The sequence below is a fragment of the Strix aluco genome, chromosome 27 (genome assembly GCF_031877795.1).
Source record: "Strix aluco isolate bStrAlu1 chromosome 27, bStrAlu1.hap1, whole genome shotgun sequence".
NCBI classification, from domain to species: domain Eukaryota; kingdom Metazoa; phylum Chordata; class Aves; order Strigiformes; family Strigidae; genus Strix; species Strix aluco.
The window spans coordinates 578,595-598,753 of record NC_133957.1 but is presented as its reverse complement, the minus strand read 5'-3'; the positions used below and the strand labels follow the sequence as shown (position 1 = coordinate 598,753).

General features: G+C 59.9%; 2 protein-coding genes across 6 annotated transcripts in view; one reads left to right on the top strand and one right to left on the bottom strand.

Annotated features, from left to right (window-relative positions):
- SARNP (SAP domain containing ribonucleoprotein) overlaps positions 1-17,982 on the bottom strand; it is a 29,248-nt gene extending 11,266 nt beyond the window's left edge. The window contains exons 1-9 of one of the 2 annotated variants that reach the window (XM_074807810.1): positions 17,876-17,982; positions 17,285-17,384; positions 16,997-17,043; positions 15,989-16,056; positions 14,606-14,657; positions 11,943-12,016; positions 11,420-11,448; positions 10,813-10,838; positions 9,536-9,604 (exon numbers count right to left, since the gene is read on the bottom strand). In XM_074807810.1, coding sequence (XP_074663911.1) covers positions 9,536-9,604; positions 10,813-10,838; positions 11,420-11,448; positions 11,943-12,016; positions 14,606-14,657; positions 15,989-16,056; positions 16,997-17,043; positions 17,285-17,384; positions 17,876-17,911 — 501 coding nt within the window. In that variant the 5' untranslated portion in view covers positions 17,912-17,982. The remainder of the gene's footprint in view (positions 1-9,535; positions 9,605-10,812; positions 10,839-11,419; positions 11,449-11,942; positions 12,017-14,605; positions 14,658-15,988; positions 16,057-16,996; positions 17,044-17,284; positions 17,385-17,875) is intronic. The other variant, XM_074807811.1, reaches the window with a different exon arrangement.
- Positions 17,983-18,107: 125 nt separating this feature from the next.
- ORMDL2 (ORMDL sphingolipid biosynthesis regulator 2) lies at positions 18,108-19,954 on the top strand. Of its 4 annotated transcripts, none has more exons than XM_074807817.1 (4): positions 18,108-18,146; positions 18,657-18,831; positions 19,056-19,207; positions 19,378-19,954. In XM_074807817.1, exons 2-4 carry the CDS (start codon positions 18,658-18,660, stop codon positions 19,511-19,513), a joined length of 462 nt encoding a protein of 153 aa, XP_074663918.1. In that variant the 5' UTR covers positions 18,108-18,146; position 18,657; the 3' UTR covers positions 19,514-19,954. The 4 variants fall into 4 exon arrangements, 3 of the variants coding, with proteins under 3 accessions (XP_074663918.1, XP_074663919.1, XP_074663917.1); XM_074807818.1 differs by having other exon boundaries at positions 18,123-18,141; XM_074807816.1 differs by having other exon boundaries at positions 18,143-18,205.
- The last annotated feature ends 205 nt before the right edge of the window (positions 19,955-20,159 follow it).

Sequence of the window (20,159 nt, the reverse complement as noted above, 5' to 3'; positions counted from 1 at the left end):
ACACGTACAACGCCCTCAGCCCACCTTCGAGCAGGAGAGATGAAAGGCAGTGGGTAAAACGCCCAGAAAGCCCCTTATGTTTGATCTTTTATGGTCCCTTAATTTGGTTTCTCCAGTATCACTAAAAGCTTGAGACTCTAGCGGAGCTCGAAGGGAAGCTCTAGCAAAAGAGCTGCTGCTCTGCAAATATTTGACTAACTAAACCCTATAATTGTTAAATCTCATTTATTCCTCCAGGATGGCAGGAAGCGTCTCAGCTCCAGGGACGACTCCTCTCCCGGCCAGGCCTCCCCTACGAACCCCCCCCACTCGTTTTTATGCCTTTTAAAGAACACGGATGGCCTGAGCCTGGGAGAAGGTGTATTAGCCACTAAATTACCCGTGGAATTAAGCTGTTCCATCCCACACGTTATTACAAGACCATGTTTTTCAAGAAGCTTCTTTTGGCCCCGTGGGATGAGCCTGGCCGCCTGACGGTCCAACCTACAAACGCACGTGACACACCCGCAGCAAAAACATCCAAAAACCTAAATCTGCGCATTCTGACCCAGCCACGCGCCGGCGGCGTCTCCGCAGGGCACCCGCTCGCAGACGCTTCTGGAGAAAGATTTTTGGGAGGGTCCTGGATCTGGATCCACGTTCAAGGGTCTCTAAGCTTCCCCGAGTTCAGCGCTCCCCAACCCCGCAGGCGTCGGTGCCCCGAAGGACCCTGCAGAAAGCGCAGAGCCGGGGGAGATCGGCTCTGCCATCCCGTGCGCGGATCGGAGCGGGTTTTCCGAGAGAGCGAGCCTTTCACCGCTGAATTAGTAAGACCGGGAAAACGTTTTAGGGGCTGAGCCCACGGAGCATTTGCTTTCACAGAGATTTTTCTAACGCTCCTACAAAGCCGTCGGCACCGTGCGCACGGCCGCGGCGAGGAAGCTCAGAGCCCCCTCAAAAGCCACAGCCCGAGGACGCGGCGCAACGTCACCGCAGAGCCCAGCGCTGCCGGGGGACACGAACCGCTGAGTCTTCCAGGAACAGAGCGAGCTGCTTCAGTTCTCTTAATTAATTAAAAGGCTTCAGTGGAAAGGAGCGGGTCCTCCGCAGGAGCGCACAGGGTTTAATTCACCCACAGATGTTCCTCGCAGCCCCCCTCGGCGTGCGCGCGGCACACACACGGAGGGGTTTGGGGCTGGTTTTACTTTTGTCCTCTGCGGTGAAGAGGGGTGAAGGGGGAAGCTGACTCTGCGGCTCCGGCGGAGGCCGTGCAGGGCCGGGAGCGAGAGCCGGCTCTGCCATTCTTCCCCCGCCGCTCCTCCAAATTCCTGCAGCCAAGTGGTTCAAGAGCCCCTGAATGGGACATAATGACATCATTGATTGAATCATAATAGAGGGGGAAAGGGGGGGTGGGGAAAAGATGTATTTGTGTTACAGACAAAAGCGAAGTTCTGTTTCACAGCGGGGACCAATGAAGAACCAGATGACTGGGCAGAGGGAGGTCAGAGAGTCCCCCCAGCGCCGTCCCCCCCGGGAGCGAGCCCTCCGCCACTCCCCGAAGGTTTGGCCGGGCCGCGGAGCCCTTTCAGGCGGCGCCGGGATCAATGCGCGAGCAGGAGTCGCCCTGACCCCGCGCAGCGCTCTCGTCATTTATTTTTGAAATGACATCGCGGGGGTGTGTAAGCGCGCGCAAAGGGCTGGGGCGGAGGGGGAAGCGCTTCCAGGGGGATAACGGTAAACAGCAGATCGCTGCCGGAGCCGGCGGCAGAGGGGAGCGACAGCGCAGCGCGAAGCCGCTTCTCGTTCGGTTGTTTCACAAGAGCTTTTTTCCCTTTGCGACAGGACGGCGGTGGAGACGGAACGGCGGGTCTGGGGGAGCTGAGCCACGGCGGTGCTGCGCCGGTGACGCCCAGCAGAAGCCCCCAGGGCCCTTCTGGGGGGCAACCGAACGCCCAGTCGACATTTCTGTTGGGAACAAACTTCTGGGTCTCTTCAACGGGTGTTTTTTCATCCTGCCTAGGCAAAGGCTGGAGAAAACATTCAGTCAGCACTGAAACGATAACGAAAGCCACAGGCTTATCGGCTGTAGAAGGGCCTAAGAAGTTCTCACGTGCCCAACCACAGGAGCTTCCAGTGCCACGAGAAGGACGGTGACGCCGCGTACGGATGCCACCACCGACCCCAGGATGGCTCCGCGTGTGGCAGAGCCGAGGGACGGGGACCCCGAGGGACTCCCTCAGCACCCCCCTCCCCTCCCCCTGCAGCCCGAAGCCTTCACACAGCCAGGTCGCTCCAGCCCCAAACTCCCCCAGCACCAGAACCGCGGCCACTTACGCACTGAGCAGAGCAGAGGGCGGCTCCACCTTCACCCGACGTGGAGCTTATTCATGGGGAAGCGAGAACTAAACCCTTGCAAAGCCCCTGGTAAAGCGCAAAGTCAGAAAGTCCAGAATTGAAAATTCAGGAAAGCGGATAAGGAGCAAAATCCCCAGCGAAGCACAAACAAGAGGGACGGGGGGTCTGCCCGAAGGGGGTTCACGAGAGGAGCCTGGTCATGGTGACGCCGGCTCGGGGCTGCAGCTGCCAGCGCTGCGGGAGAAAACACCACCGGGAAACACGGGGGGCAGCTCTGCACCCCCAGCACCTCCCGCACCGCTGTCACGCAGCGCCCGCGCCCTCCGGGACGGGGGGGGGAAGCCGGTGCCAAGATTTACAAGAGTGTGGGTAGCTGAGGCAGCAGGAGAGAGGGAAATTATTTTGGATATGCTGGAGAGGAAATGCCAGAGGGGAGGAAATAGCAGCAGCTGAGAGCACAGGTGACCGAGGGTCACAGCACAGGCACCGCCGCTGCGACGCTTCGGGACGGCGGCTCCGGCTTCCCAGCCCCCCGGGCACAGCGACTGGCCCGCTGCCGCACAGCTGAACTTGAACCCTTCTGGCACAACCCATTGTAGGGGAGCAGCGGGAAAGCACTGGCGTCCCCGCCGAGGCAAGAGGACAGAGGCCTCCCGGGAGCGCTGCGCTTGCCCTCCTGCGCTGTTACATGCCCGCGGGCCCACGGGCAACCCGGAGCCGTGAAATGATGCTCCTGCCCCGGCAGCTCAACACAGCAACGGCTCCTCACAGCCCGCGCGGCGCGGCCCAGCTTTGCGCCGCGTTAACGTCGCTGCTTCCTATTGGCGTGACGCGGGCGCGGGGTAGAGCACGGAGCAGAGCCGCGAGCCCCTGAAAGAGCAGAGAGGCCGCGGAGGCAGGAAACTCGAGGGTATTTCACGCTTTTAAGATCTGCCTAGTCCAGAGCAGGCGACAACCCCTCGAAGGGCGTCTCAATCCAATACTTGTGTTTCAAATTCATCTTCGCTCCCTCCCGGGAATCCGCCCGCACGGAGCCGGGCCGGCAGCCGCCACCGAACCCGCCGGCGCAGGGGCTGGTGTCCCCCCACGCAGCGCTCGGGCTCCACAGGCCCAGGGACACACACGGCCTCGGGCTCCTCGGGGCTGCAGCGAGGCTTCTGCTTCCAGCAGCAAACCCAGACTCCTCTCCCCTGTACTCCAGTTATCCGCAAGAGAAGAGGCTGGTTAGACAAAAACCCTGTTATTCGCCTTCTAGGAAACACAAGACCAGAATTTCCTTGCACAACCCCGTCGTGTGCCAGCTGGCTCACCAGGGATCGGGACTGGAAACCCCAAATCCTCTTCCCAGAGGAGGCTGTTGCGTTGCCCTTGGCCAGAGCACATCGGGCCAGCGAAAGCCACCACCGCGTCCCTCAGGGAAACTTGTTTTGTCTTAAACAAAAACCACAAAAGGGAGAAAAACCTGAGGTTTGTTAAACTTTTACATTCCTCTTGTAACCTCAGGTCTTACTCTCCCCAGGGCTGCAGCCCCGGGAGGACCTGTGCTCATCCTCAGGCGGAGCAGTAAGCCCCGTGCTGGCTGTGCCGAGCCCTCCCCTCGCCGTGCCCGTGGCTCCAGCAGCGGCCCCGCGGCCTTCGCCAGCACCCCACGGCCTTCGTCCTGCCGCGCTGCCGCCCGGCTTCGCCACGGCCAGGATGAGGACGGGGAGGGCCCTGTGGGTGCAGGAGCGCTAAAAACAAGACTCCAACCTCCCCGCGCTACAAGGGGCGACACAGACATCTCACCCGCCGTCCCTCCGCCCAGGGATGCTGCCAAAGCCCTTCCCCGAGCGGCCCGGGAGGGGGCGGGGGCGGCGGAGGCCTCGCTTACAGCACCCTTGTGTTAAAACGTCCGTGACTGCCAGCACTATTCTTCACCTTGTCACTTCCCATTATCTTAAACCAACGGGCCCGCGCTCAGCGGCCCAACGTGGAGAACAGTGACGTCGCTTTGTGGGGCAGCGAGGGCAGAGGCGGCGAGGGCAGAGGCGGCGCATGCCGGGAGCCGCGGCGGCACGCAGCTGGAGCACGCCGAGAGCCGGCCACGGACCCGCGCGGGGCTCCTGGCCAGCAGCCAGCGGAGAAAAACCCCTTCTTCCAGGCTTAGTGCTCAGTTTCTCTGAATCCTCCCAGGGGCTGGACGCTCTCCAGCATTTACCTGCAAAAGCGTTAAGGCTGGAGCGCCCCAAAACTGCTCTTTCTCTCCTCAAGATGAGGTTTCCCTTTTGACTGAGGTTTCCCTCTCGGTACGGCTGCTGCTCCCTATCTGAGGTCAGACCTGCTCAGCAGCAGCGAAGGCACAAAAAGGCACAAAAAGGCACAAATCAGCTCCTTCGAGCCACCTGCCACGGAGCCGCTCCCGCCGGCAGCGGGGACCGACGGCCTTCGGGACGCGCAGAATCTCTCCGTGCCGGCCGCGTTAGTTCGTGTCGGGATCCTCCACCTCCGCTTCTGCACACCCACCCACACGATTCCAGCTCCGCTCTTCTATCTGACCTAGTTTCTACTTTCTGCAGGATTACTGAAAAGTTTCTGTAACAAGTAAAAGCACGAGGGGTGTTTTAGGGCGCTTTGCTTTCATTTTACTCTTTAAACCAGGACTATTTTTTAATCTTCTCCCTCTGTAAAGCCTTAGTTACCACTAGTCCAGCTCAGAGGGAGATGGAAAATCCTTTAAAAATTACCTAAAGCAGCTTTTTTAAATACCTAAAACCATTAAGATTTAAAAGCACAACGTCATGGGAATGTCAGGGCACAGGGAAAGCGAGTCCCGAGCGCGGCACCGGGGCAGAAGCGCTCTCGTGCGTCGCGGGGTCTGTCACGACATCCCAGCTCCCCCACGCCCGGCGCTGCCCTGCCCGCTCCACGTCTCACTGCGACGCTGCTCCAAGGGAGAAAAACTTTGCGGTGGCTGATCTAAGCGGCACCGAGCGCTTCATAGACCCGCTCCAAGAGCGGAGCCCGCGCGGCGGTCCCGGAGCGACGATGTGCCGACAACAGGCAGCTGAGCCATCAGCCGCTCGGGACAAATACAACGCCACGATGGTGACGACACCTTCCTGGGCCATCTGAGATATATTCTAATCACGGTGCGCTGCAGGAGGGAAAAGAGAAGGTGGGAGAGAAAGAGGAATTAAGATGAAGCACCCGGGAAGAGAAGGGGCTGGGTTATAACCCAGAGGAGACGGCTCCCCTCCACCCCGCCACAGCAGGGACCGGGTAGAAAGCCGAGAGGACAGCAACAGAAAGACACAAAGCTGACGACAGCCAGAAAAAGTGAAGTTTGGAAAGAAAATAATATTCAGGGGCACGAGCCCTTTCAAACAATGCAGGAGCCATCACTTCAAAGTGACAGCAAGAGGCATTTCTTGACAACAAACCGGCCGCGTAAGCCAATCACGCTCCTCAAACACGCAGGCATATGCCACCGCGCACGACACGGCCGTCCCCGGCGCCCGCTAGAAACAATCCTCGTCCACGAATCCTTTTTCCTTTCCTCTGCCAACATCTCCCCCCCCCACCACCACCCTTTGCTTCCTTGGTGGTTAATAGCTTCTCATCCGGGGCTGGCAGGGGGTGTTTGGAAAGACTGCAGGCAGAAAAATTATCCAGGAAAAGGATTCCTCCTCAGCACGTTATTATAAGCTTGCTGGAAGCCAAACAATTAAGCCAATTGTTTTCTCTCTCTCATTTAGCTGTTTTGTACACACACAGACTTTCTGCTGGTCCACTGACCCCTGCTCCCCTCCACCACACGAACGTCACGCAGCCAAGCCGCCAGCTCCGGCCAGCTGAGCTCAGGCGAGCGCAGCTCTGATCCGCTCCGTGTAAAACACGTTCTCATTAACCGGAATTAAACCAGCATTAATCTAGAATCAAGACTGATGGCCGCATTAAAACATTAACTCTTCCTAGCCAGGGGAGTCAGGTCCTCTCGACGAAGGGGACACGGCGGCGCCGCGCGCTCAGGGGCCGGGCCGGGCCGCCCGCGGGGCTCTCGAGGCGTCGGACACTCCAGCTGTAAAATGGGAGATTTGCAGCCAGGCAAAGAAAAACGAGGTTATTCGAGGGGACGCCGGGTTGGAGAGCGGCACTCCCCGCTCTGCCTCGCTACAGCCACGTCGCTTCACCTCTCAACACACACAGAAACTTCCCCCCGCCCCGAGAAGTCACCGAGGGGGTGACAGGCCGAGCTCCCGGGGATGAGGGACGACGCCGGGCACGTGTCCGGAGATTTGCGGCAAAAAATCCTTTGTTTCACCCCCAGCTTGGGGAAAGGCGTCGGGGGGAAGAGGGCTCCGAGCGAGGACCCCTGACTCGGAGCGACCCCGGAGCAGAGGCACTTCACCTCTCTGCTCCCAACCTCCGAACGGCCGAGGGTTAATCAGCTAATTGTTCCTGAGGCCGGTGGAGACCTCCACGTTAAAGAGGAGCTATAAAAGCCAATTATTTTAGTCATCTGTTCGATCGGGAAAGGTATTTGATAACGTAATGCAAAGGTGGCAAACAGAGCTTTTATGTCATCCCAAGGGCTCTCGCTGTCCATTTGGTGCCAACATTTTCTCAGCAGGAGACGTACGAGGCTATTTTATACATAAAGAGCAAACCACCCCCTCGGAGAAACGCTTCTGAATCCCGGCCCCGACGCAGGCGGCTCCCTCCGCAGCGTCAGACCCCGCACAGAGAACCCGCAGCTCAACATCCTCCCCCGGGGAGCGGCGCGGCGAGCGGCCCCGGGAGCAGCTGCCAGAGAGAGGGAACACTGACAAGTGTGGGGGGTTAAGTACAGCTAACGGGAGTCAAGGGATGGCAGCTTTAGGTCAGCGAGCGTGTGCTTTAACAGGAGGCCTCGGAGGGGAGAGGCAGTGCTACAGGGAGATAAACGCTTGCTTGATTTATTTTAAAAATTAATTTGATGGCCCCGCGCTGCCTTGAGACAAATGAGCACCTGCCTCTTCTGCTCCGGCACAGCCAACCTTTCTCTTCGCCCGCGACCGGGGTCTCGCTCTCCCTTTAGGCAGAGAGGAAGAGGATTTTAAACTTGAAAGATTCCTACCCCAGAGGGCTAACGGAGGGGGAAGGGGGGTTCAAAGCTACAGATGAGTTCACAGCCACTAACGCAGCTCTGCATTCGCTCACAGCAGGTCTGAAATCCCCCTTAGCTACGATTCTCCCCCCCACATCCCCCCCCCTCCCCAAACCAATTTGAATAGGAAATGAAGTGTGGCTCCGTGGAGACAATGGTTTATTGTAAAGTTTTTGCTGCGACGCACGGTATAAAAACCTGCCAAGACACATGTAAACATTCGCAACTGCCAGGCTCCTCCGTAATGAAAAGCTATAAAGAGCACCCAGGTGGGAAGCACAATACTACCAGCTAATTAAAGTAACCAATAATATTCCTCCCAGGAATGCGAGAGTGTGCTCTGCTCAGTGGGAGAAGCCACTTCTAAAGCCCATGAACTCGCCTTCCCGGTGGAACAAACAAAAAAAGAGACACGGCGCGGCCAGCCCGGGCGCTGGACACCGCTCCCAGAGCTTGCGGGGACACAAAGCCCGGCCCTGGGCAACCCGGAGGCTCGAGCTGGCCCCGCCACCAAGCCCAGACCTCGGGCAAGTCGTTTCCCCACGGTCGGTCTCCGTCGGGACGACGGGGAGCTCCTTAGGACACGGGGAGCCGCGGGCGCCGGCCACAACTCGGACCTCGCGCTTCGGGGGTTTCAGGTTTTTGCCAGCACAGGGGCCACGGCGCGAGCCAGGAGCCCGCTCCCTCCATAAGCCCGGCTTTATTAAGCTGCAGCCACACAATCCTACCCAGGGAAGGCCACGGCCATAAACACTGACAAGGCATATATTCCTCCTGAAAAATGGGAGCTCCTAGTGACAGGGTTAATGATGTTTGAGCAGCCTCTCACCCTGAGCTCCACATATCCCAGCTTTAATGCACTGGCCTCCTTCCCCCACCCCCAAAGGGACAGGAGAGGGAAGGGGGGGGAACAGCGACCTCCAATGCCAGATATTTTCTACATCAGTGAATTCCCAGGGCCAGTGGAATAAAGCAGAACACTCGTACGTGGAGAAACGGCAGCGGAAAAGGTCAAATCCATCCCCCCGAGGAGGAGAGGGGCTTATTTCGCAGGGATGGAGAGAAGATGAACCTCCCCTGGCTCTTACCCTTTTCCGCAGCGAGAGGAGAGGTCTCCATGCCAACATCATCCAGCTGCTAGAGCTGGACGATTCTTTTTCCCTCACCGCTATTTCTGAACAGTGCTGCAGCACGAGGCTCGTTACAGCCCAGAAGAGGAAAAGGCTATTTTTGTTTGGGAAGCGCACAGGATGTTGTATTAATCTCCGAGTATATATTTATCCTTTCTTCTGTTTTCCCCGAACACACTGAATTCATCTTCTCCCCTGTTTGCTACCGAACACGTTTGGGCAAGGGACGGTCGCTCCGGCGAGCGCATCGCTCCCCGGCAGACGTTTACCTCCACGCACGCCCCGTGTCCCCCCCCAGCACCGTTCCAGCCCCACCGACAGACCCGCAGGCAGCTCCTCGCGCGAGGGCTGAGCTAAACCTCTTCCTAGCTACGAGGACCAGAGGAGGGGTCGCGCTCAGAAGCTCCTGTATATTTCTCCCTTGGAAAAAATAAATAGCTTTAAGACCAAATCCATCCCCCTACAAAGCTCATCTCATTTGTACTTCAAAGGGTTATTTCCTACCAGGGAGCTCTGGACGCCTTCTCTTCAGAGAGCTCATTACCTCGGTCATTACAGACTTGGCTCCTGCCGCCATCAGAAATGGGCACTTACACAGCGCGAGTCAAACGCCGGAAAACCGACCGCCTGCACCAGCCCGCTAAAGGGTGGCTCTTCCCAGGCGAAGATTTGGAGGAACAATCTTAAAATTCAACACCCCTATGGCGCTGTTCCGCAGCCGTAACGCTCTCTCAGCCATACCCGGAGCCACCCCCGCAAAAACAAACGGGAGGGGGGATGAGGGAAGCGGCGCTGACAGGGCTCCCCCGGGGGCCGGGGCCCAGGCTGCTGCGCTCATAACGAGATGTAAAACCTCCGGCAGCACGAAGGCTCCGAGCGGCCACGGCGCGCTACGAGCCCGGCTCATCTGGAGGTGCAAAGTGTCCTGGAGGCCAAGGCACCTTACCTTCTTGGAGAGCGAGGAGACATTCAACCCAAATCTTTGAGCCCTTTCCTTTAATTTATCCATGTTTACCTACAAAGACATAGGAAACAATTTACATTTTTTTTTGACATTCAAGTGGCAGGGACAGCGGGAAGGCCGCCTCCCGGCGCGGACTCGGGCACAGCGACCAGCCCCGCGGGCGCCGCAGCGGCAGCTCTGCCAGCACCGAGGCCGCGGGGCAGAACCGGGCTCCCAAACGAAGCTGCCAGAATCTGCCGGTCCGTCCCTTCGCCTCCGCAAACCAGCCAAAGGACAAACACACCCCCCAGCTCTGCTCCCCCTCCCGAAGGAGCGGCCGTGTCGGACTGTTCCTGGGAGCTGCCTGTACCTGGGACCGCTCCTGGAGCGCTCCGGTCAACACAAACAGAAAAGAAACACCCTCCTGGGCAAACCTGCCAGTACTCCTAAAAATTCTCCCTGCGATCTGGCTGCCACGGGTTTACGAAGCCATCACTGCACCCTCACCCTTCCAAAACCTGCGCGACACCCCAGCAGGTCCCCGTCCGAGCAGCCTCCCGACGCAGCCCCCAGCCTGACGGGCTCCCCCGAGGCCTCAGCCACCACCACGGCGCTTACCCCGAACGCACAGAGACTCCCGGGGACGAGCCCTGGCGCCGGGCGCAGCTCTGCAGAGCAAAACCTGGCGCTGTTCTGCCTCGCAGATGCTCAGACGAGACCTTTTACGCCCCTGGCACCAGAGGAACTCTACGCCCCGGTGACAGACCTCGGCCTGGCTCAGCTCTGTCCCGCTCGTCCCCGACTGAGCACGCGAGCCTGGAGCCGGCTGCCCGGTGAGCAGAGCCCAGCCCCGCGCCCCGCGGGGCCCCCGACCTGGAAACCGCACGGGCAAAGCGGCATCGGCCAGGAAAAACCAAACAATTTCCTACAGGTCATTCGTCCTTTCCATTCCTGAATTCCAATTCCATTCCATTTCCATTCAAACAACAGAAAATGCAAGTCAGGCATGTGAAAAACCCCAAATACCCATCTCTGTTCCTTTCAGAGTTTCATTCTGAAATCAGCTCGTCTGGGAAAACCGTCCCAAGAGGCGGCCGCAGGGAGTGAACCCGGCGAGTTCAGGACACCCGGGGGGCTGTGACAGGAACACTCGCCCCACGGATGCTGCTCCCGGCCCGCGCCGACAGTTCACCCCCACGGACAGGAACCTCTTCCTACAAACCACAACCCGTGGGACGGGCCTGACCAGCAGCGACTCGAGAACAAGAAGCATTTCTTACCGTGGGTTTGCTGTCTGCAGAGAGGCCTGAAAGGAGGAGGCAAGAAAAAAAAAAACACAAACACCCCGTTAGAGACGGAACATCAGGAGCAGCACCTTTTCCAGCAAGAGGCGCAGTAAAGTCGTGGCGCGGCCCCGCACCCGGCCCACCAGGGACTAAGACCCGCTCCCCCGTCCCTCCCAGCTGCTGCCCTGCTCGCTACACAACCAGCCTCCCAATTTCTTTTTCGCCTTCAAATCACCTTCTCCCCCCACAAAACTGCTGCCGGCCCCCCTCGCTCAGGTGACTTTGGCAACTGAAGCGGGCGCTTTGGGAAAGCGAAGGATGCTGGGCCCAGCGCTCGAGGTGCCACAGGAACAGCCGGCCGGTGCCTTCCCGTTGGGCTCAGGAAAAACGGGAGTTCAGACACTTTTCCCAGCACCTCAGGGAACAGCCCCTGTCCTTTTCCTCCCGATTCTACAATTCCCGCTCGCAGCTCCTGGGCGTGGTCAGGAAAAGGGACAGAAGCAAAAACAAAGGTGGCCCCACCAGTAATTTTTTTACCCAGGAATAATTAAATATTTGCAGTAAGGTCACTCCACGGATTGGTTGTGCTTCACCTCCTCACCTTTAGTTGAAACTGTGGCCAAACCAAACCTGCCGAAGGTAAACAGAGCTTAGTCAGAAACTCGGCGAAGATAAGGTCGGCCAGAACCTGGCGCGTCAAGTCTCAGATGTGAACTTTTCCTTCAAACGCTTCTCACGAGTGCACTTGAGAAAACTGGTCTGGGGGCAGGATTAGCTGCCAGAGGCTGTTACTGGCCAACGCAATCGCTGCAGCAGCTCCTGCGCCCGCTCTGCAGACAGCAGAAAGCCCCTCGGCTCACCAGCGTTCACCGTTTTCCCCTTCATCGCCCCGTCTTTCCAGAGTAACCGTGCCGGAAGCGTCCCCGGTATTTCAGCCCAAGGAAGGAGCACAGCGAGCGCCGAGCACCCCCCGGTCAGACACAGCCCACGCTCGAGGCGGGGGTCTCCCACCGCGCGAGGGGCGGCACCGCCGGCGCCCGCAAACCCCCCGGCCAACGCGCGGACCAGCTCCTGGTTCCGACTCCTCGCCCAGGCAAGGGAGAAGGCTCCGAGCGCGGACTCACCGAGCTGCCCGCGCTGCCTTCTTGCTCTCCAGGCTGACGGGCACGTTGAAGCGTTCAGCCCTCTTCTGCATCCGCTGGAGGAGGGAGAGAAAGGAACCAACTGAGGAGGAGCGGAGGGTCGGAGGGTACAGAAAGGAGGTTCTGCGGACGGAGAGGCACGCGGACGCAGCAGGCAGAGAGATCACGCTCCGACGGGCCCCGTCAGACCAGCACCACAGGCTGGAAAGGGGAACAAACGCCCCCCACCGTGCCGCGGGCACCTCCCGTCGGTGCCACCCCGCAGCCGCCGGGATCGACGCTGACCAAAAGCGCTCGCGCAGTTCCGATACGCACAGGCCTAGTAAAAAAAAACTCATTAAAAAAAGCGATGCCACCGCTCCGCCGCTCAGGGAGCGGGAAAGGGGACGCGCCAGAGGAGAAGGGACCGGGGAGCTGACGGAGACAGGCGACTCTTTGAAGGCGACACGAGGCCGCGGCTGCGCGGGCCCAGCGCCGCACCCCGCGCCCGGGGAAGCCCTTGTGCCGGGGAAAGGGGCCGCGCTCCTGGCAGGGACTACAAAGGCAGCGGCCCCGCCGGCCCTCCCGGAGGCAGGAAGCACGCGGTAGGCACAACCAGCTTCGGCTGATTTGCAAGAAGAGGCAAACAAGATCTCCTTTTCTTCCCCCCTAAGGAAAAGGCCAAAGAAATATGCTAGAAAAGGGGATGGGGGGTGTTTGTTTTCAGGGAACTTACTGCCACAAGCCTTTTCACAAGAGAGCGCCACTATTCATGCCGTTGGCTCGAGCAGAGTTTGCCATCAGCAGCACAATTCAAGATGAAATTCAGCTGCGCAGAAAGGACTCGGCCTGGCGCCGGGCTCGGAGCAGCCGCCCCGCGCACGGGGGAGCTCGGCAACGCCGCGAGCGCAAGGCTTTGCCCCCACGAGGATTAAATCCCCTTAAAAGCTTAAGGGAAATATTTAACATTTTATTATTACACAAGGGCCCAAAAATGCGTTCGGTGTTTTAAAGGTTAGAGAAACAGATATGATTTTAATGGAAACATTTGCTTTAGCCCAAAGCACAGCGAGGAGCATCATAAACATGTGCACCAAAACATAAATGTTTAGAGAAGCTGGATCAGGAAGAGCACTCCTAACGTGTCAGTACTGAGGAGCTTTTACTCAGCTGAGTAGAAACAATAAAGGCAGAAAAACGACCACTCGGGTCAAAGCAGATTTCCTTATTCTTTCTGACACTTTGAAGAACATCCAAAAGAAACACCTGAAGAAGCAGCTGCTGGAGGGACTCGACTAGAGCCACGCGAAGGCGCCGCTCCCCCAGCACCCCCCGACACGGCTGCTCTGCGCCCTCCCAGGCTCGAGCCATCCCAGCAAACCGCTGGATTTCAGGCTGGGCTCACGTTTGTGTCCGTTTATCCCTTTCCCAGCAATTTGTCTCCTCGCTTTTTGAGCTCATCTCTGTTTCTAGCATCTGTAACAACCCACATCGAGTCTCCAGCGTTCAGTTATGCACCGTATGGGAAAATAACCCCCTTTTATCTTCAAAAACCAGCTACAACAATTTTGCTGGGACGTAGCTGACTCACACTCGACCAAAAAAAAAAAAAGAGAGCGGATTTCCTGCGAATAGGTTCAGCAGAATTTGAAGAAAGGGCAAGAGCGTAACTGCATCAAGTTCACTTAACGAGCTCTTTCACCAGCTACGGCCACGGGCAGCCCCACATCGCGGGGGACGCGGCTCCTGCGGCAGCACCTCCAGCTCCCGTCCGGGACCGCGTTTCTCCTCATTACGCCCTCCCTGAGGTCATAATCCTCCGCTTGCGCCATCACCCTGGTTGCTGTGGAAATGCTCGTGTCCCAAACAGAAGATTAAAACTCTAAAGTAGTGGTGAACAGCAGGGAGACGAGAATCGTGTTTTCATAGTGATTTCTTTCTTATGGAACACGAGCAAAAAACTAAGGGGGGGGGATTAGAGAAGCACAATCAGATTCCTGAAACTCAAAACTTTCGCAGAGTTTTCCCAGAGGAATCGGCAGCTTCTAAGTGAGTTTGTCTTAAATAAGCCCAGCAGATGTGGCAACGCTAAAGGAGATAAAGATGAGCTCTTTGCTCAGCTCGGTCCCTCCCCGCCCGATCGCTCTCCAAAGCGTCCCCTCAAAGCTTTGTCGTGTCTGACGCCATCGGCCTGGCAGCAAGTGCCGAGGGACGGGGACGTGCCGCAGCCCGGGGAACTCCCCGGCGGAACTTTCCGCCTTCACGAGGGCAACAAACACACTTGACACAGCAGAGTCGTCAGGGAGGCGGTTCAGATCTACCAGCCTTTATCACCCAGAGCGGAGGACGCCGCGGGGCAAAGCCCGTCTGCGGTGAACGACTCGGCTCGTCGCCGCCGAGTTGGAAATATTGAGGTAGGGTCAATGGTGGTTGGTGGCAAAGAAACGGCAGCGAGGAGAGAGGCGCTAACGGACAACGGGAACCGTCCCGAGAGATCCAGCGCCGAAATGAAACGCGCTGCGGCGTCGCTGCACAGCCAGCGACCGGTCGTCGATAGAAAACCAATGACAAATAAAGCAGGTTTACAGTGGAAATATAAAAGATTCTGAATGAAGGGAACAAGGAAACCGACACCTCGGAGGATGAAGCAGCAGAAGGGTCCTTACCTCCATCTGCGATATCTCCGACGTTATTTTCACCACCTTCTTTTCCGTAATCCTAGAGGTGCGGGGAAAGGGAGAAATCAGTCAGACCCGCTCCCGCCAGCGTCCCGGCCGCGCCCCTGTCCCCCTCCTCCCCGCCACCCGCCCACCAGCTGAACCCAGGGCCTGTTTTTAAAACCAGAGCAGCCGCCAGCCAGCGTCCCCCTTACGAGGGCAAGTTTAGAGCCAGGTATCGAGGCTGAAGGGAAGCGTGAAGCCTGTGGGACTTCAAACCAAAGTCCAGGGTGTATCAGGGCAGGAGACACCAGCAAAGGCGCAGTCGTGGTTCTCCCGCGAGCTGCACCAGCGCCGCCAGCGCTCCCGAACTCCTCGGGCGAGGATGGGGAGGAAGCTGGAAAAGGCACAAGGACCAGCCCCGCTCTCACCCAATTCCCAGCACGGAGTTGGAGGAACGACCAAGTGCCTTTGAGGCAGGAGGAACATTGGGCAGTTTCGGCGGGAGGCCGCAGGTCTGCGCGCCCAGGAGCACCCCCCTGCCCACCGTAAGGCTCCCGGCAGCAACGCTCGGCTCTTGTTCGAAGCCCAAAGCCTCGACTGCGAGCCCCGAAGAGCTTTATTCCTTTATGGCCCTCAAAGACAAAGGATTGTTCTGTTCTAGTTCATGGGGCAGCCACAGGCAGCTCTCCCCAGGTCAGCACCAGCACCCCGAGCCCCGGCTCCATTTCAAACACACACTTCCTGAACAATGCGCGGCTGACAACAGCGGGACCGGTAAAAAGGCTGCACGAAAATATAATGGAGTGGGCGTGCTCCAAAGTTTATGCTCCGAAAACAGAGCTCAGGCTCGAGGGGGGAAACAAAAGAGGAAGAGACAACGTTCGGAAGTTCCCAGGCTAAATGAAACAGCATCCTCCTCCTCCAAACAACTCCCATAAAACAGTGGGTCACAGCCAGCCTCATTAAGGTCTCCCATTTAGAAAAACGCGCGGCTTTTGTTCCCGATTCCCGGACAGGTTTCTCATTTTATGCCCTGAAAGGTAGTAATGGTTTAATGGCACTTTCACAGGAAGCAATTCTGGCTGGGAGCTGGCGCTGGCGGCGGTGCCGGCGCAGCTCGGCGGGCACAGGACGCCCCCTCCTGCCCACAGGCCACCTCAGGCCTGGTGGCCACAAGCCCGGGGCTCGTCCTTCGAGCCACACAGGCAGAGACAGACCGACGGGCTGCTGGGCTATCACACAGGGCTGAGGCAAAGGCCACGATCCTGCTCTAACACGAGCCGCGACCTCCCCTCAGCCCAAACTCCGAGACAGGGCTGCAGGAAGCTCGTGGCCACTGGCCCTCGCGCCCCGCGGGTCGGCTGGGTTCTGCTGGGGAAGGATAGTTACACGTCAGGCGATTTTACAGGAGGCTCTTCCACTTTGACGGGCGGCTCTACCGGCTTCTGCTCTTCCTCCTGCAAGTCAAGGAGTTGGGAGGAGGTCAGGTAAGCAACACCGTGCCCAGCTGAGCCAGAGAGAAACACGACAGCGGGGACGTTGTCGAGGCTTTGAGCTTCTCACCGATCTAAAAGGCGCACGCCTGGAATTCGGCCTGCGCACACCCCAAAACGTCTCTATTACGCGTTTAATGCGGCCCACTAAGGTGAGGTTTGCAGCAAGAAGATGACGCGCTCACAGCCTCGGTCTGGCAGGGCCTGAACACCAGCCGTTACGGGCACCGACTCCCGTTTGGTTTCTCTAATCCTTTACTGGAAGGTCTGGGCTTTGCTGGGCCGAGGAAATAACCCGTGAGGCTCCCGGCCCGCCAGCCAGGAGCATCGACACCGCCCAGCGCTCACGCTCGCTGCCCAGGGAGGAGCCGGTAAAACCCACCTCACTCGTCCCTGAGTATTTCTTGTGGAACTGGGGAAGAACCTTCCCCATCCTCCCCCGACAGCTGGAAGAAGCAGCTCCCGCGGGGCTTTCAGGCCTGAGCTCAGCTCTCCTGCTCTAAGGCTGGTGCCCACGGGCCACCCAGCCCAGCCCGCACCCGCCAGGCGACTTCTTCCTACAAATCCTTTCTCAAAGCGCCCCGTGCCCCGGCCACGTTTGCTGGTCAGTTTGTGGCAAAAAAAAAAAAAAACACAAACCACAGGGTGAGGTTTGAACCCGGCTGGACACAGACGGAACGAACCAACAGCCACGCACTGAGACCCTGCACCACCCGCTCCCCAGGCAACGTCGGGCCTTTGGTGTGAAAAATAGCGGGTTCAGACCCAAGAGAGAACAACAACGGAGCCTGAAAACAGCCCCAGCCCCGGGTATCGCCTCGCTGCTCGCGCACGGAGCTGCCACACAGCGGGGGAGGCGGCAGCCCCCGCACAGGCGGGACGGCCTGCCTAGAAAAACATTTACCTCTATTTCTTCACCCAGGACATCTTCTTCGTTTGCTTCTTCTTCAGCTGGAGGACAAAAGGACAGAGCGATTGCAGTAGCAAATTACCTCAGTAAATCTCCAGCTTCTCAGGGAAAGTCTGTCTGAGAATTTTCCGCGGAAGCGAAGGCGGTTCCAGCAGAGCGCTCGCAGCGGGGCTCCGCTCCTTCACCCGCGAGGTCTCTCGCCACCGATCACCCCCAACTGCTCGTCAGGACTCGGGGAAGGAGCCCCCAGAGGAGCCCCCCAAGGAGCCCCCCAGCACCCACCGTGCTCCTCCAGGTAAGCCTGGAGCCTGTTGATCAGATCCTGCTTGTTGCCTTTTGCCTCCAGGCCCCGGGCCAGACACTCCTGCTTCAGCTCAGCCAACTGCGCGAGAGGAGAAGCGCCGGGTGAGCGCGGGCAGAGCGCGCCCACAAACGGCTTAATTCAGAAAAAGAAAATACAAAGCCAAGAGAATTTGGGGTTGGAGGCGCCGCGAAAGCCGCCTCCTCGCGTCAAACACCCGCCGCGCTCCTGCGCGCCCGGGTTTTCCCCCAGAACCGGGTCACCCCCTCCCACCCGCGGGGAACCGGACCAGCCGCCCCCGCCCGGCCCCGCAGCGGCGGCCTCGGGGAGCAGGCGGGGCCCCGGGCACCCCCTTGGGGCGGGCGGCGGCGAGGAGGCGGCTCCCGGGCGACATTAAGGGGGACGCGGGCCCGAGGGGCGACCGCGAGGGCCCTACGCGAGGCGGGGGCTCCCCCAGGCCGGGCGCGGCCTCACGAGGCTCCCGGTCACCGGGACGCGCCGGCCGGGCCGCGGCCCTTCCCCGGCGGGGCCTCGGCTACCGGAGCGCGCGGCCGCGGCGGCTCGGCCGGTACCTTCAGCTTATGGAGCTCCACAGTCTCCGCCGCCATCTTGTCGCCCCCACAGCCCGCTACCGGCCCCGCCCCCGCCGGCCGCTCATCGCCCAATCAGCGCCGCGCTTCCTGAACCGGCGCTTTCCAGCCGCTTCCCAACACCGCCTCTCGCGATTGGTCAGTTCTCGCCCCCGCCCCCGCGCCTTCCGCTCACTATTGGCCTACCAGCGCGCGAGGGGCGGGGCAGCGCTGAGCGACGGGCGGAACGGCCAATAGGAAGAGAGCGGGTCGGGTGAGGGGACTTCCTGGAGACGAGCCCGGGGGCGGGCAGGTCCCTGGCAACGGCCGCGGGTGGGCCGGGGGCTGCGGAGGCCGCAGGGGGCCAGGGCCGGGCTGGGAGGGCCCGGGGCGGGATCTGTGGCCGTTCCCCGGCCCCACGCGTGCTCAGGCCCGAGGAGCCAGGCTCGCCGCGGGGGGCGGAACCGGCGTTTTGCCCCCCTGCCCCGTGGGGAAGCAGCACGGGGCGAGCGCCGGGGAGAGGGGAGCCCCGTTGCGGGGTGGTTCTTCCTTTGGTCCCGGCGTTCTGGGGGCTGGGATCGAGCTCCTGTCTCCCCCCCTCCCTGTGCCTGTCCTGGAGGCCGAGATGTGGCACCGCTAATTAGGGAGCTGGCACCAGAGGTGCTGCGGGGAGACCGTGGATCTGGGGCTACGCCGGGAGCCCCGGCCGGGCTAGACAGGGCAGAGATTTGGGGGAAAAACCTCTCTGAGGAAACCTCTGGGAGCCGCCGTTTGTCTGCCCCAGGATGAACGTCGGTGTGGCGCACAGCGAGGTGAACCCCAACACGCGGGTGATGAACAGCCGGGGGATCTGGCTGGCGTACGGGATCTCCGTGGGAGTCCTCCACGTCGTCCTCCTCAGCATCCCCTTCTTCAGCATCCCCGTGGTCTGGACGCTCACCAACGTCATACACAACCTGGTTAGTCCAAGCTCGACCCGCTTTTTCTCCCAGGGCTGGAGAGGGCGCAGCTGGCTCCCCTGGCTACTGTTCCCTGTCTCTGGGCTATGAGGAAGCCCCTGGTCCCTGCGGGGCCAGGGGCTTGGCGCTGAAACAGCTGTGACGAGGCACAAAGCACATTTCAGCCCCAGGAACAGACTGTCCCAGGCCTGTTTTACATCCCCTTCCCCCCTTGAAACCTGCAGGTCATGTACCTGCTGCTGCACACGGTGAAGGGGACCCCCTTCGAGACCCCGGACCAGGGCAGGGATCGTCTCCTCACGCACTGGGAGCAGATAGACTACGGGACGCAGTGCACCTCCTCGCGCAAGTTCCTCAGCATCTCCCCGGTGCTGCTGTGAGTGCCGCTGAGCGAGGCGGGGGGGAGCAGGAGGGTGTCGAGGACATGTGGTGGGAGCACCGGGCTTCCCTCGGCACAGCCGGGGGCCCAAAATCCGCCCCCAGCGCGGGCAGAGGGGAGGGTGGGAGCGGCCCAGGGCTCACCCAGCGTCTCCCTCTCTCCCCCAGGTACCTCCTCACCAGCTTCTACACCAAATACGACCCCGCGCACTTCGTCGTCAACACGGCCTCCCTGCTCAGCGTCCTCCTGCCCAAGCTGCCCCAATTCCACGGCGTGCGGCTCTTCGGCATCAACAAGTACTGAGGCCCCGGCGCCGCCGCGCCCCGGGGGACGGAGAGGGGACACCGGAGCGACGCCAGGCGCCGTCCGGAGAGCAGGGGTGAGGTGTGAGGAGCGCCGGGCGCGTGGCAGGGACCACTCCGGCGTTTAGGCAGGGTTTTAGCACGGTTCCTGCGCCCCAGAGAAGTTCCTCGCTGGGGCTTCGTCCCTTCGGTGAAGGGAGGAGCGCGGCGGAGTGGCACGGAGCGAGCGGTCATGTCACACACCCATTTCCTTCGAGGTAACCCTGCGGAAAGCACCTTCGAGGCGAAAACCGCTGAGTAGCGGGAAGAGACACCCACCTACGCCTCCCTCGGCCTCGTGGGTTTTGTGTTTCCATCGTAATAAAGAACTTGGGGCGACTGGAGCGGCGTCACCAGCCCCGGCTCGCGCCTCCCGCCCGCCCCTCCCTGCACAGACCAGCCAGACGTCTTCAAACTGTACTTTTAATTTAACAAAAGTGATAAGAAAGAGGGTACACGACCGTTTAAAACCCAGCTGCTCCGCTCTGGGAGTACAAAAAGGTTAGCGAAAAGCCATCGTGGCCTACGGCAGCCGTTCTCGAGCACCCGGCTCGGGCCGGGGGGGCCTCGCGCAGCCCCCGAGGGCCGTTACTGCCCGGTAAGGACCC

Bases quoted from the DNA above. Each gene is read 5' to 3' on its own strand.
- ORMDL2 (XM_074807817.1), top strand. From the start codon at position 18,658: ATGAACGTCGGTGTGGCGCACAGCGAGGTGAACCCCAACACGCGGGTG. The intron at 18,832-19,055 runs GTTAGTCCAAGC...TGAAACCTGCAG, and splicing joins CCAACGTCATACACAACCTG to GTCATGTACCTGCTGCTGCA. The intron at 19,208-19,377 runs GTGAGTGCCGCT...TCTCTCCCCCAG, and splicing joins AGCATCTCCCCGGTGCTGCT to GTACCTCCTCACCAGCTTCT.